Source organism: Loxodonta africana, chromosome 25 (genome assembly GCF_030014295.1).
Source record: "Loxodonta africana isolate mLoxAfr1 chromosome 25, mLoxAfr1.hap2, whole genome shotgun sequence".
Classification (NCBI taxonomy): domain Eukaryota; kingdom Metazoa; phylum Chordata; class Mammalia; order Proboscidea; family Elephantidae; genus Loxodonta; species Loxodonta africana.
Window position 1 is genome coordinate 22,074,488 of NC_087366.1, and position 14,077 is coordinate 22,088,564.

General features: G+C 39.4%; 1 protein-coding gene across 1 annotated transcript in view; it reads right to left on the reverse strand.

Moving 5' to 3' along the window:
• Nucleotides 1-13,814, reverse strand: part of XPR1 (xenotropic and polytropic retrovirus receptor 1) — a 270,301-nt gene extending 256,487 nt beyond the window's left edge. Inside the window, exon 1 of the mRNA XM_003410859.4 lies at nt 13,596-13,814. Within this exon, the coding sequence (XP_003410907.1) occupies nt 13,596-13,664 (69 nt within the window). The 5' untranslated portion in view covers nt 13,665-13,814. The remainder of the gene's footprint in view (nt 1-13,595) is intronic.
• Between the last annotated feature and the right edge of the window lie 263 nt (nt 13,815-14,077).

Genomic DNA, 14,077 nt, shown 5'->3' on the forward strand with positions numbered 1-14,077 from the left:
TACCACAGATAACAGAAGTAATAGGTAAAATCAACAAAGCTACTTCCAAGAAAACCTGAACTGGACAAGCCCAGAGCAACAAGCTTTGAGGTTCGGGTTCCCTCACAAAGATAATTACAGAATCCAAGATGCTGTTAACCTAACATTATCTAATTCCACTAGGCTCGACAGGAGAAAGAATTTTTATAGCAAATATATACCTCTTACTACGTGCTAGGCATTGTTCTAAGCACTTTTTCATATTTTAACTCATTTAATCCTCAAAACAGTCCTGTAATTACAATTATTATCTCCATTTTACAGATGAGGAAACTGAAGCATTGAGAGGTTATAAAGATGACTTGCGAGATCACTTAGCTAGTAAACTCTGAAGCTGGGATATGAGTTTAGGCAATCAGGCTCCAGAGTGTGTGCTCTGTATATGTTATTAACATATTAGCATATGATGTAAAATCAATCAGGGTGATTCTGTTAACTCTGCAACTAAACTGCCATGTGACCTGGAATCATTTAACATCTATAGACCTCACTTCCCATTTAAGTAAAGAAGTGAACTGGACTAAACAATTTCTAAAGTTCCTTACAGGTCTAACGTTCGAAAACAGATGATACAGAAATGTCACAACTGTGGCATACTAACAGCTATGTCGACTTTTATCTTCCTCCTTTTACTCTATCACCATTATCTCATCATTTTCTTATGGTTCACCTTCATAAACCCTCTACTTACCAGCTGCCTGTCCAATAAGAGTTATACTGATTACCTTGAGGGAATTACAAATTAATAAACTCTGCCCTCTAGACCACACTCTACTTCCTCCAAACCATGCAAACCAAGACCCGGTACTAAAAATAGACCAGCCATTACTTCACCAGATTACAGCAGTGGTGCTAGAGACCAGGTCAAGCCACAACTTAATTTATGTATGTATTAATGGATGAATTTATTTATTTTTCACAAAACAACAGGATGTAGGAGTTAAGGCCATGGGCTCCTACAATCTAATCTCTGCTACCTACAATTAGCAGTATGAACATAATTAGTTACTTAATGGTTCTAAGACTCATTTTTTCCCATCTATAAACAGAGTAAACAACCTACCTTAACGGCCTGCCATGAGGAGAAAATGTTTTTAAAGTACACAGCACAGTAACTGACACAGTAAAAACTCCAAAAACTAACAGCACTGTTGCTGTCACACTATCTGTTATTTACAATTCCTATACAAAAGCAAGAGCTCCATAGTCTGACAGATCTGATTTCAAAACCTGACTATAATACTTATTAGTTATGTTGTTCTTAAGTTGTTGTTAGGTGCCATTGAGTCAGTTTCAGTGCATAAAAACCCTGTGTACAACAGAACAAAACACTGCATGGTCCTGAGTCATTCTCACAATCATTGCTATGTTTGAGCCCACTGTTTCAGCCACTGTGTCAATCCATCTTGTTGAGGGTCTTTTGCTTTTTCACTGACCCTCAACTTTATCAAGCATGATGTCCTTGCCCAGGGACTGGTCCCTCCTGATAATACGTCTAAAGTACATTAGATGAAGTCCCGCCATCCCTGCTTCTAAGGAACATTCTGGCTGTACTTCTTCCAAGACAGAATTGTTCGCTCTTTTGGCAGTCTATGGTATACTCGATATTCTTGGAAAACACCATAATTCGAAGGTACCAATTTTTCGGTCTTCCTTATTCACTGTCCAGCTATTGCATGCATATGAGGCAACTGAAAATATCATGGCTTAGGTCACGTGCACCTTAGTTCTCAAAGTCACAGCTTTTTGCTTTTTAACCCTTTAAAGATGACTTTTGCAGCAGATTTGCCCAATGCAATAACATACTCTGATTTCTTGACTGCTGCTTCCACAGCCGCTGATTGTAGACCTTAGTAAAAATGAAACCCTTGACAACTTCAATATTTTCTCTGTTTATCAGAATGCTGTTTGTTGGTCCAGTTGCGAGGATTTTTGTTTTCTTTATGTGGAGGTGCAGTCCATATTGAAGGCTGCAGTCTTTGGTCTTCATCAGTAAGTGCTTCAAGTCCTCTTCACATTCGGAGAGCAAGGTTGTGTCATCTGCGTATCACAAGCTGTTAACAAGTCTTTGTCCAATCCTGACGCTGTGTTCTTCATCATAAAGTTCAGCTTCTCAGGTTATTTGCTTACTATATGGATTGAATAAGTATGGGAAAGGATACAACCCTGATGCATACCTTTCCTGACTTTAAACCAAGCATTATCCCCTTGTTCTTCTCAAAAGGCTGCCTCTTGGTCTATGTACTGGTTCCTCATGAGCACAATTAAGTGTTCTGGAATTTCCATTCTTTGCAATGTTATCCATAATTTGTTGTGATCCACACAGTCAAATGCCTTTGCACAGTCAAAAACCTGTCTGGTATTCTCTGTTTTCAGCCAAGATCCATCTGACATCAGCAATGATATCCTTTGTTCCAAGTCCTCTTCTGACTCCGGCTTGAATTTCTGGCAGTTCTCTATCAACGTACCGCTGCAACCACTTTTAAATGATCTTCAGCAAAACTTTACTTGGGTACGATATTAATGATATTGCTCAAGAATTTCTGCAATCTGTTGGATCACCTTTCTTTGACTGGGTACAAACATGGATCTCTAACTATCAGCTGGCCAGGTAGCTCTCTTCCAAATTTCTTGGCAGAGATGAGTGAGCACCTACAGCACTGCATCCATTTGTTGAAATATATCAACAGGTATTCCGTCAATTCCTGGAGGCTTTTTTTACACCAATGCCTTTAGTGCAGCCTGGATTTCTTCCTTCAGTACCATTAGTTCTGCAGCCTGGATTTCTTCCTTTAGTACCATCAGTTCTTGATCATATGCTACCTACTGAAATGGCTGAACGTTGACCAATTCTTTTTGGTATAGTGTCTCTGTGCATTCCTTCCACCTTCTTTTGATGCTTCCTACGTCGTTCTATATTTTCCTTGTAGAATCCTTCAATACTGCAATGCAAGGCTTGAATTTTTTCTTCAGTTCTTTCAGCTTAAGAAATGTCAAGCATGTTCTCTCCTTCTGGTTTTCTAACTTCAAGTCTTCCCGCATTTCATTATAATATTTTATTTTGTCTTCTTGAGCCACCCTTTGAAATCTGTTCAGCTCTTTTACATAATCGTTTTTTCTGTTTGCTTTGGCTTCTCTGCATTCAATAGCAAGTTTCAGAGTCTCTTCTGGCATCCATTTTGGTCTTTTCTTTCTTTCCTGTCTTTTAATGACCTCTTGCTTTCTTCATGTATGATGTCCTTGATGTCATTCCACAACTCGTCTGGTGTTCGGTCATTAACGTTCAATGCATCAAATCTATTCTTGAGATGATCTCTAAATTTAGGTAGGGTATACTCAAGGTTGTATTTTGGCTCTCATGGACTTGCTCTAATTTTCATTAGCTTCAAACTGAACTTGCATATGAGCAACTGATTGTTCCACAGTTGGCCCCGGCCTTGTTCTGACTGATGATACTGAGCTCTTCCATCACCTCTTTCCACAGATGTAGTCGATTTGATTCCTACGTATTTCATCTAGTGAGGTCCACGTAACTAGTCATCACTTATGCTGTTGAAGAAAGGTATTTGTCATGAAGAAGTCATCGGTCTTGCAAAATTCTATCATGCAATCTCCAGCGTCATTTCTATCACCAAGGCCGTATTTTCCAAATACTGATCCTTCTTTGTTTCTAACTTCTGCATTCCAATCACCAGTAATTACCAATGCATCTTGACTGTATGTGTGATCAACTTCAGACTGCAGAAGTTGGTAAAAATCCTCAAATTCCTCATCTTTGGCTTAATGGCTGGTGCATAAACTTGAATAATAGTCATATTAACTGGTCTTCCTTGTAGGTGTATGGATATTATCCTATCACTGACAGCGTTGTACTTGAGGATAGATCTTGAAATGTTCTTTTTGACATCGAATGCGACACCATTCCTCTTCAATTTGTCATTCTCGGAATCGTAGACCATATGACTGTCCTATTCAAAATGGCCAATACCAGTCCATTTCAGCTCACTCTCACTAATGCCTGTGATAGCGATGTTTATGCGTTCCATTTCATTTTTGAATACTTCCAATTTTCCTAGATTCATACTTCGTACATTCCTCATCCTAATTATCAACAGATGTTTGCAACTGTTCTTCCTAGTCTCCCTTTGTCTGGAGGCTCTGCTGTAATCTGTCCACCATGGGGGACCCTGCTAGCACTTGAAATATTGGTGGCAAAGCTTCCAGCATCACAGTAACATGCAAGCTACCAGAGACGCATGATGGTTATTAGTTATGTAGCCTTGTGCAAACTGACTAGTCTGTCCTTTAATTTCATCATCAGTAAAATGCAGATGATAAATTATCTATTTTGTAAAACTGTGGTCAAGATTATATGAGATAACATATGTAAAGTAGCTGACCCTTGGCTCTTAACTGCTCAGTGAATGCTAATTCTTTTCTCCTTAGTGGTACACTGACCACATTTCTACTAGTTCAGTTACAAGAAAGGACAGAGGAATTTGGGAATCAGATGAACTCCAGGTAAGCCAACTTTCTTTTCTCCATAGCCCTTTACTGTGAAGCAGATACCAGAGAATGTTCACCCATGGGATTCCCTTAACCTCTCATGTGCCTCATAAGGCCTTTTCTCAAGACATCTTCAAATGTTCTGAAAGGAGTCTGGTACTCTAAAGCAGTATCTCTCAAAGTATGGTCAAAGAACCCAATGGGTCAAAACTATTTTCATAATAATACCACTTCAGTAGCTTTTTTCACTCTCATTCTTTCACAAGTTTTCCAGAGGCCACATGAAGTATGTCATCTCTCTGATGACTAGTAGAAGGTCATATATTCTTGTGTTTGCAAAGTTTTCAGTTTTAATTTCTAATATAGTAAATATCAGTAGCTATCTTTGGAATCCTCAATAATTTTTTTTAAATAATTTTTATTGTGCTTTAAGTGAAAGTTTACAAATCAAGTCAGTCTCTCACATATAAACTTACATATGCAAGTAGCTCACTCCTCATCAGCATCTCTCTCCAACCCACTGTCCAGTCCAATCCGTGTCTGAAGAGCTGGCTTCGGGAATGGTTCCTGTCCTGGGCCTACAGAAGGTTTGGGGACCATGACTGCCAGGGTCTTTCTAGTCTCAGTCAGACCATTAAGTCTGGTCTTTTTACACAAATTTGGGGTCTGCATCCCGCTGCTCTCCTGCTCCCTCACGGGTTCTCTGTTGTGTTCCCTATCAGGGCAGTCATCGGTTGTGGCCAGGCACCATCTAGTTCTTCTGGTCTCAGGATGATGTAGTCTCTAGTTCATGTAGCCCTTTCTGTCTCTTGGGCTCATAATTACCTTGTGAGTTTGGTGTTCTTCATTCTCCTTTGATCCAGGTGGGTTGAGACTTATTGGTACACCTTAGACGGCTGCTTGCTAGCGTTTAAGACCCCAGGCCCCACATTTCAAAGTGGGATGCAGAATGTTTTCTTAATACATTTTATTATGCCAACTGACTTAGACGTCCCCTGAAGCCATAGTCCCCAAACCCCTGCCCCTACTTTGCTGACCTTCGAAGTATTCAGTTTATTCAGGAAACTTCTTTGCTTTTGGTTTAGTCCAGTTGTGCTGACCTCCCCTGTATTGAGTGTTGTCCTTCCCTTCCCCTAAAGTAGTTCTTATCTACTATCTAATCAGTAAATAACCCTCTCCCACCCCCCCCTTGTAACCACAAAAGAATGTGTTCTTCTCAGTTTAAACTATTTCTCAAGATCTTGTAATAGTGGTCTCATACAATATTTGTCCTTTTGCAACTGACTAATTTCACTCAGCATAATGCCTTCCAGATTCCTCCATGTTATGAAATGTTTCACAGATTCATCACTGGTCTTTATCGATGCGTAGTATTCCATTGTGTGAAAATACCATAATTTATTTATCCATTCATCCATTGCTGGGCACCTTGGTTGCTTCCATCTTTTTGCTATTGTAAACAGTGCTGCAATAAACATGGGTGCGCATATATCGGTTCGTGTAAAGGCTCTTATTTTTCTAGGATATATTCCGAGGAGTGGGATTTCTGGGTCATATGGTGGTTCTATTTCTAGCTTTTTAAGGAAGCGCCAAATCGATTTCCAAAGTGGTTGTACCGTTTTACATTCCCACCAGCAGTGTATAAGTGTTCCAATCTCTCCACATCCTCTCCAACATTTATTGCTTTGTGCTTTTTGGATTAATGCCAGCCTTGTTGGAGTGAGATGGAATCTCATTGTAGTTTTAATCTGCATTTCTCTAATGGCTAATGATCATATGTTAAGTCTTCCTATCCATGAGCAAGGTGTGTTTTTCCACTTATGTAGGTCCCTTTTAGTTTCTTGCACTAGTACTTTGTAGTTTTCTTTGTAGAGGTCTTTTACACCTTTGGTAAGACTTAGTCCTAAGTATTTTATCTTCTTGGGGGCTACTGTGAATGGTACTGATTTGGTGATTTCCTCTTCGATGTTCTTTTTGTTGATGTAGAAGAATCCAAGTGATTTTTGTATGTTTACCTTATAATCTGAAACACTGCTGAACTCTTCTATTAGTTTCAGTAGTTTCTTGAGGGGAATCCTCAATAATTTTTAAGAGTTCGAATGATCCTGAGACCAAAAAGTCTGAAAACCAGTGCTCGAAGGTATAGAGAAAAACCGCAAAGCACATGAATTACCCTGTGAACTACAACTTTACCAACTGAGCTTAGGTAAGTAATTTACACAATAACCTACAAACTTCCCATTTTCCTCTATGATTACATTTCAGTCCCTCAGTCTTCAAAAATCACTTGGTAACTATTCATGAATATTCAGTGACTGAACTGGGTCTAAGGATCTCCTTACTCCTGATCTAGAGTCTTTCTAATAATGCAGGTCACCCTCAATAAGTAAGAGATGACTATGTTTTCTTAATCAGCATAAACACCCTTTTATCAAAGAAAATATGAAAATTGTAAGTTTTTTTGTTTACAGCAGGTTAATTACAGTTTCCTCTGACCTACCAAATAAGCAAACAATTTTTAGATTTTCTGGTCAGTCCCTAGAAATGCTAGATTTGCTTGGTGATGGAAAAAAACAGGTAACTAAATTTTTCCCTATAAACATATTAGATTTAAAGGTGTACCATATAAAAGTTTGAAGAGCTAAGGAAAAAGCCTTCAGTATCATTTACATAATTTATCCAAATTTACAGCCAAGTTCCAAGTCCTCAATCTGCAATCTTCCCTTTCTACACCATTTTTAATTTTAAAAACACTGTTAACTGAAATATAAAATGAAAAAAAAAAAAACCCACACAAAAACAACATTTTGTGTATATATGTTTTGTTTTTTCTCTATTTTTAAGATAATGAAAGGGCTAGAATTCAATGACAAATCTATCAGCCTATAGCAAATATAGGGAACATATAAAAACTTGTTGAATCAATGACTAAACGATTTTTAAGGCATTAGTTCATGAGCTTTGTCTACTTGCCTTCTCTTAGCGTTAACTGAGAAAAGGAAAGATCTGAAAAGGCAAATACAACTGGGCAAGAACTCTGGAATTTTGACACTCTTTTCAATCCTAAAGGCCAGATTAATACCAGGTAATTCACAAACCAGCTGTGGTTAAGCTGTACAACTTCGATAAAGTCTTATAAACTTTTTTTTTTACTGTACTTTAGATGAAGATTTACAGAACAAACTAGTTTCTCATTAAACAGTTAGTACACACACTGTTTTATGGCATTGGTTAACAACCCCATGACATGTCAACACTCTCCCTTCTCAACCCTGGGTTCCCTACTACCAGCTTTCCTGTTCCCTCCTGCCTTCCAGTCCCTGCCCCAGGGCTCATGTACCCCTTTAGTCTTGTTTTGTTCCACAGGCCTGTTCAATCTTTGGTTAAAGGGTGAACCTCTGGAGTGACCTCATTACTGAGGTGAAAGGGTATCCGAGGGCCATACTCTCAGAGTTTCTCCAGTCTCTGTCAGGCCAGCAAGTCTGGTCTTTCGTTTTGAGTTACAGTTTTGTTCTACATTTTTCTCCAGCTCTGTCCAGGACCCTCTATTGTGATCTCTGGCAGAGCAGTCAGTGGTGGTAGCCAGATACTGTCTAGTTTTACTGGACTCAGTCTGGTGGAGGCCATGGTAGATGTGCTGCATCAGTCAAGTCTTACAACCCTTTTACGTTATACTCCTACGAAAAAAAGAGTTTTACTGTATAACATCCAGTATATGTCTATTAATTTTAAATTATATTATAACATAAAAAATAGAAGTGTTAAAAATCAGTTTTAAAAAGATGAGAAAGACAAGGATGAAATAAACAATTTTTAACTTTCATTTATGAATAGTACAAAAATATTTTTGATCTCTCTAAAAAATTATCATCAATAACAATACTTTTAGAGAACAATATAACCGAAAAGTTTCATTACTTTTTAAAATCTTAGTTTAGTATTTTGTGACACAGTATTTCAAAGGTCTGGTTCAAAGTTCAAAATGCAGATGATTTTGATTATAATGGCTATAAGCTGAAAAATATACCTCACAAAAGCAAAATATTCACAATACATAATATACTGAGGGTGATGTTCATCATGGATGACAGTGAACATAAAAATCTTATTTCAAAGAATTACCTCAGTAATTTTGAAATGTTTTACCCAACTTCTCATCAGGGCTATTGAAGTGTCATGTTTTTATCTGTAATTTGGCTGACAAAAGGCTAGTACTAGAAGAGGACTGTCCGCTCTACCATTTTCTTGTTCATTTACACTTGCGAAACTGGTAATATTTCTAAGGCTTCTTTACAGAAGTCTTTAAGTCACATCCATCTTATAAGGGTTAGTTAAGTTAAACTAGATAATACCCATAAATTCATTTAACTGCAGGTGGGTTAGTTGTTATTTGCTCAAAGTGCACAAACAAGTGAAAGAACTTCTGTTAATCCTCTCTCTCTCCCTCAGAATACCTGTGTATGACCTGCTAAGTGAGGGCACAGCATCGATCCATTTAAATACCTGTATTTGTAAAGCTTTATTTCTTCCTTTCCTTATCCGAAATGAATAAATAAATAGAAATACCAGTTCTAATACTACCTTCTCCTTCTCCATGAGAGTTTTGGTACTCTCCTTTGGGAGTTACTACTTAAATATCCTTGAAACCCCTAGGCAGAGCAATTCAGTCTTTCGAGTGCTTTCCAGATTAGGACTGAACTTGAAGCCAGAACTAATTTTCTGTGGCCACCCCAGGTCAAATAAGACTCTTAGGGTCTTATGATCTGGGCGTTTACCCAAAATCTGATCCAAAACCAACCTTCAAAGATGGACAAGTATAATCTTTCCAGGTTAATCACCCTAAAACATTTTACAAAAAATAATGAACTGTTATAGCTTCCTGTCTTATACAACATTCACTCACCTACTTAAGAAACAACTGTAAATGCCAGGCATCTCACTGACACAATCATTTGCAAGTACGGGTTTTGTTTTTATCTTAAATACACTATACTTTCATCTGTGAGAGAAGTGCCTGAAAGAAAACGTGTGGTTTGTGCCCCATCGGGTGGCCAAACTGGAAATTTCAAACAAGTTCCAGCAAGGGAAGTTAATCCTAACTAATCAACATAATAGGGTCGTTATGAGTCAGAATCCACTCAACAGTAGTGGGCTGGATCATGTTATTAATAATACGCCTTTAAATTCTGTCCTCTTTATCAAATATAATTAAATCACAAAAAAAAGCACAGAAATTTAAAGCTGGATGGGTCGTTAGAAAATATGGGGCTGTGAGTTTAGAAACCATGAAGTCCAGTCCTCTCAATTTACAGATGAAGAACCTAAAGCGCAGAAAGAAAAAGTGATTTCATCAGGGTCACACAGCTAGTGTGTGTGACCCCAACGATTACACACCCAATGCTCAAGAGACTAGCTATATATATGATCTTGGACAAGTGACTTAACCTTTCTGGACCTTGGATTCCTTGCCTGAGAAAACAAGGTGGGAGATAAACTCTAAATTCCCTGTCTGCTCTAAAATCCTGTCATTTACAGACCTCATTATTTTAGTATCTTGCAAAACTAAAGTATTCACTGAAAAAACCATTCCTGGTTCCTGAGGAATCAAAGAAGCATAGGTTCCTAGGGAAGAAAACATAAGTCAGCACCAGTATATTTGCTGGTTTTGCTAATATTCTGTAAATTGTTCTCTAAAGTCCATTTGGTATTAACTGGTCTAAGTTAATTCTGATTAATCAACTACAAGCTCTAAAATATATAATCACTGATTGTAAATTTTTAGAAGAGTGTTCTTATAAAGATTTATTGATGCTCTATCTTATATGTCAAGATTTACACTCAAATAGATTACCTGAGACAGGGATAGTCTCTGCTTATTTGTGTTTATTCTTTATAAATATTATTCACAAACTTGAATCAAACAGATTTCTGTTATGTGGTTTCTTCATGTTGCTCTACTCTTTTAGGCTTTATTGTTCTGCCTACGAAGACTAAGCCTATGAACTTCAAAACCTATTTTCAAATTAAAAACTGTATTAATTTCCTGGGTATTGATGGCTCACTAGCATTAAAAAAAATTAATAATCTAAGGAATAACAACCACCAAAAGTTAAATCAAAGAACCTATGAACTAGCGTGGATCTTGAAAAGCTCTGGCCCTGTATTCTCATTTATGGAAAAAGAAAGAGGCCTAGAAAGGCAAAAAGATTGCCCCCAGAGTTTCAGAGTTAACTTATAAAAGAATTGGCACTTATAATTGTATGTTAAACAAAATTTTCAGTTCTAATGCTCCACTTATTTGAAGTAATACTTAATATAGCAAAATGACATAAAAACCAAAGAATCTGAACTGTTCAGAATGGTTCACAGTACTGGACAGCATCATAGGCTAAAAATCAGGTGTAATACACCAAAATTTCACCACCATTGTTTGAAACATAAATTCAAGTGTTTGCTCTACAAAGAATGTTTCAGAGGTATCATCCTCATATAGCAGAACTACATATTATTGCATTATGAAAGGTTCTTTTCTCCAACAAAAAGCTAAAACATCTCTTACGCGCGTCCTTTTTCCCCCCAAAATTTTCACACTGTCAAAATTCCTCGGCTCTAAAGACTCTTCTTTATGCTGCTTTATTATTTTTAAATGAACACCACCAGCTCTTGAGAAACAACACACAATACACAGATACCAAGCCTATAAGCATTTCTTTAATGGCTCCAACTCACAGAGAAAAGTGCCCCTCACTTAATTGTGCCTACTAAACAATGAGCTTATCCAGGTCAGGAGACATATAGTAGGAAATCTCTGCAGAATCAAATTTCAATTATCTACAATAAATGAAATTTCCAAATAGCAATTTATAATTGGCCCAGGCAAGATAATTCAGCCACACATATGCTCAGGAATTTTGTCCCGCTGTAACCAACCTTGAGTAACCCTTAGGGTTAGTGTGCAAATGGACTATGTGAATGAAGAATCCCAGAAATCACTGTGGTTACTCCAATCACAAAGCTGACATTACAAATCAAGAGGTAATTGCATTTCCAAACTAAATCATGTGCTTCCCCTTCCATTCTCAAATATTCCAGATTAAAACAATTCTATCAAACAGTTAAATGTTGTAATACTTAAAATGAATCACAGCATACACCCAGCCACTATTGCTTCTGCCCAAATCAAGCATACCATACCATATCACAAGTACAAGATGTTGCTTCAGTGTGTTTATGTCCTATGCTTGCACGAAGAACTGGCAGTGGTGCTGAAAATTACTACTAGAATGATGAAAGGCCGATACTCCTCTTTCAATAAAAACCATCACCTGGACTCTAGCCAAGATTTTAAAAGTGACCGAATATTATTGGAAACAATAAATCAAAAACTGTACAGGCTGAAATGCCAGTTCCTTATTATTTCATTCTTATTTACAAAATGTGGCCACAAAACACTGTAGGAAAATTAAGTGACAAGAAGGCACTAATAATTCTAGGCCTTTCATTTCTGGCAATAATAAAAAAAAAAACTGCGTATTACAAGTGAGTTTATTTTACAACCCTTAAGGTTTTGTTTAACCTACCTACATTCCTTTCCCTATCTCTTTCAATTATTACAATGACTATATGACGGCAGTGGGTTATATGAATAAATAAACTCACTGCTATTGCCTAAACATCCTTATCACTGAACTTAAATAAAAATAAACAGAAGACTAAAATAGTTCCGTTCATAAAATCTAGCTAGCATACGTGTTCATATTGATTTTACACTCTTTGTTCCTGCACATAACATACATGTGAATTCCTGGAGGGTACAGACAAGTCTTTCTCTATCCAGGAGCTGAACTGCCAGCTACTGAGAATAACCTATTGCAATGTTTAAAGCCCTCCAGGCATCTTGCCTTCTAAATATATAAGTGAGTTCATTATCTTTACTTTTTCCTGAATTAATGTAAGGTAATGGCAGTTCCTTATCGCTATGTATTAAATACCATCCAAGAGCTATTATCACAGAAACCGGGCAGGAGAAAGGGGAAGGGAAACAGCATGAATTCTGTGATACATAGGTACATTTTAAAAGTATATTGTTTTAAAAAAAAAAAAAAAGTTTTCATCTAGCCAATCAAATGTATAAGACCTTCTATTTTTAAGTATGTTAATCACAGACCATTTCGAAGTGACATTAAATGAAAAATTTACAAGATAAAAAAAGGTACAGTGTTTACAATATAGGAATTTTCTCCTTGGCAAACAAAAATTTTAGGAAATAAAACCTGTACATTTTAAAATTCTCCTCTGTCCTCCTTCCCCTTCACTCCGTTCCTAAACAACAGAAGAGCCAAACCCAAAGATGTCATTAGTTTGTATACTTCATGCCATCAGTAAAAAGACGAGTCGCCGTCCCCTTATCAAAAGAGGACAGATGATCACAATACGTTTGCATACTACAATCACTATGCGACGTATATTTAAATCAAGTTTCAACCTGGTTACAAAGCCTTTGTCAACAGTGGGCAAGTAGGAAAAAGCCGAAGGGCTCTGTGGAATGAAGGACTCGGAGGAAACCACTGGAGGGGCTTATCTAGGAAGAGAAGGATTCCCTGGTGAGAGGTGAGCAAAGAGAAACAAGACCTAACCTTGGCAAGGGGGCGCTCGCCCAGGGTGGGGACGAGAGGTCAGGGTGAGCAGGGAGAAGGGGATTTAGCGCGGAATTGCCGCAACCGAGGGCTGCCCTCGCACCCGAGACTACCCCACCGGGGCTCGCCCTCCCACCACCATTCCCCAGCCCGGGTCGGGGCTGTGCCCCTTCCTCCGGGTCCGCCGCCCGTATATCCGTTACCTCGGCGGCAACGGGGCTGCGGGGGAGGGGAAGGGCAGAGGGGCCCGGAGGGGATGGCCGTGGCGGAGATGCCGCAGTGGCCCCCGCTGCAGCGGGTCAGAGTCCACCAAAGCGCGGGGAGGCAGAAGGAGCGGAAGGCGGCGGTGGAGGTGGGAACTGGGCGAGAGGGTGGCCCCTCCGAGTCCCCCCACACCCCGGCCAGCGCTGGTACCTCATACTGGATGTATTGCTTCCTCCACTCGGGAGTGATGTGCGCGGAGAGGTGCTCGGCGAACTTCATCCTGCCGTTTCGCCCTCACTCCCACTCGGGTCCAGCAGCTACTGGCGGCGGCGGCGGCGGCAACAGCGACTCCGACTCCTCCCCACATGGGCCCCGGCGCGGCGCGGCGCTGCGCTTCTCTCCTCCTCCGCCGCCGCCGAGGTCTCCTCAGAGCCACCCTCCCGCCATCTTCCTCCTCCTCTCCATAGCCCCGCCCCGCCCCGCCCTCTAGACGTCATCCCCATGGTAACCGCCTACGCCGCACCGACAAAAAGGGCGGGGGTAAGGGGCGGAACTTGGGGGGCGGAAAACACTCCTTAAGGCCCCGCCTCTTCTGGGCCGAACGTGCTGAGGCACCTCCCCTTGACTCCTTCCGTCTGGCTAGTGCTAGCCTTAGAGCTGCTTTCTAGCTCCTGCCTGGGAAGCAGCAGTGT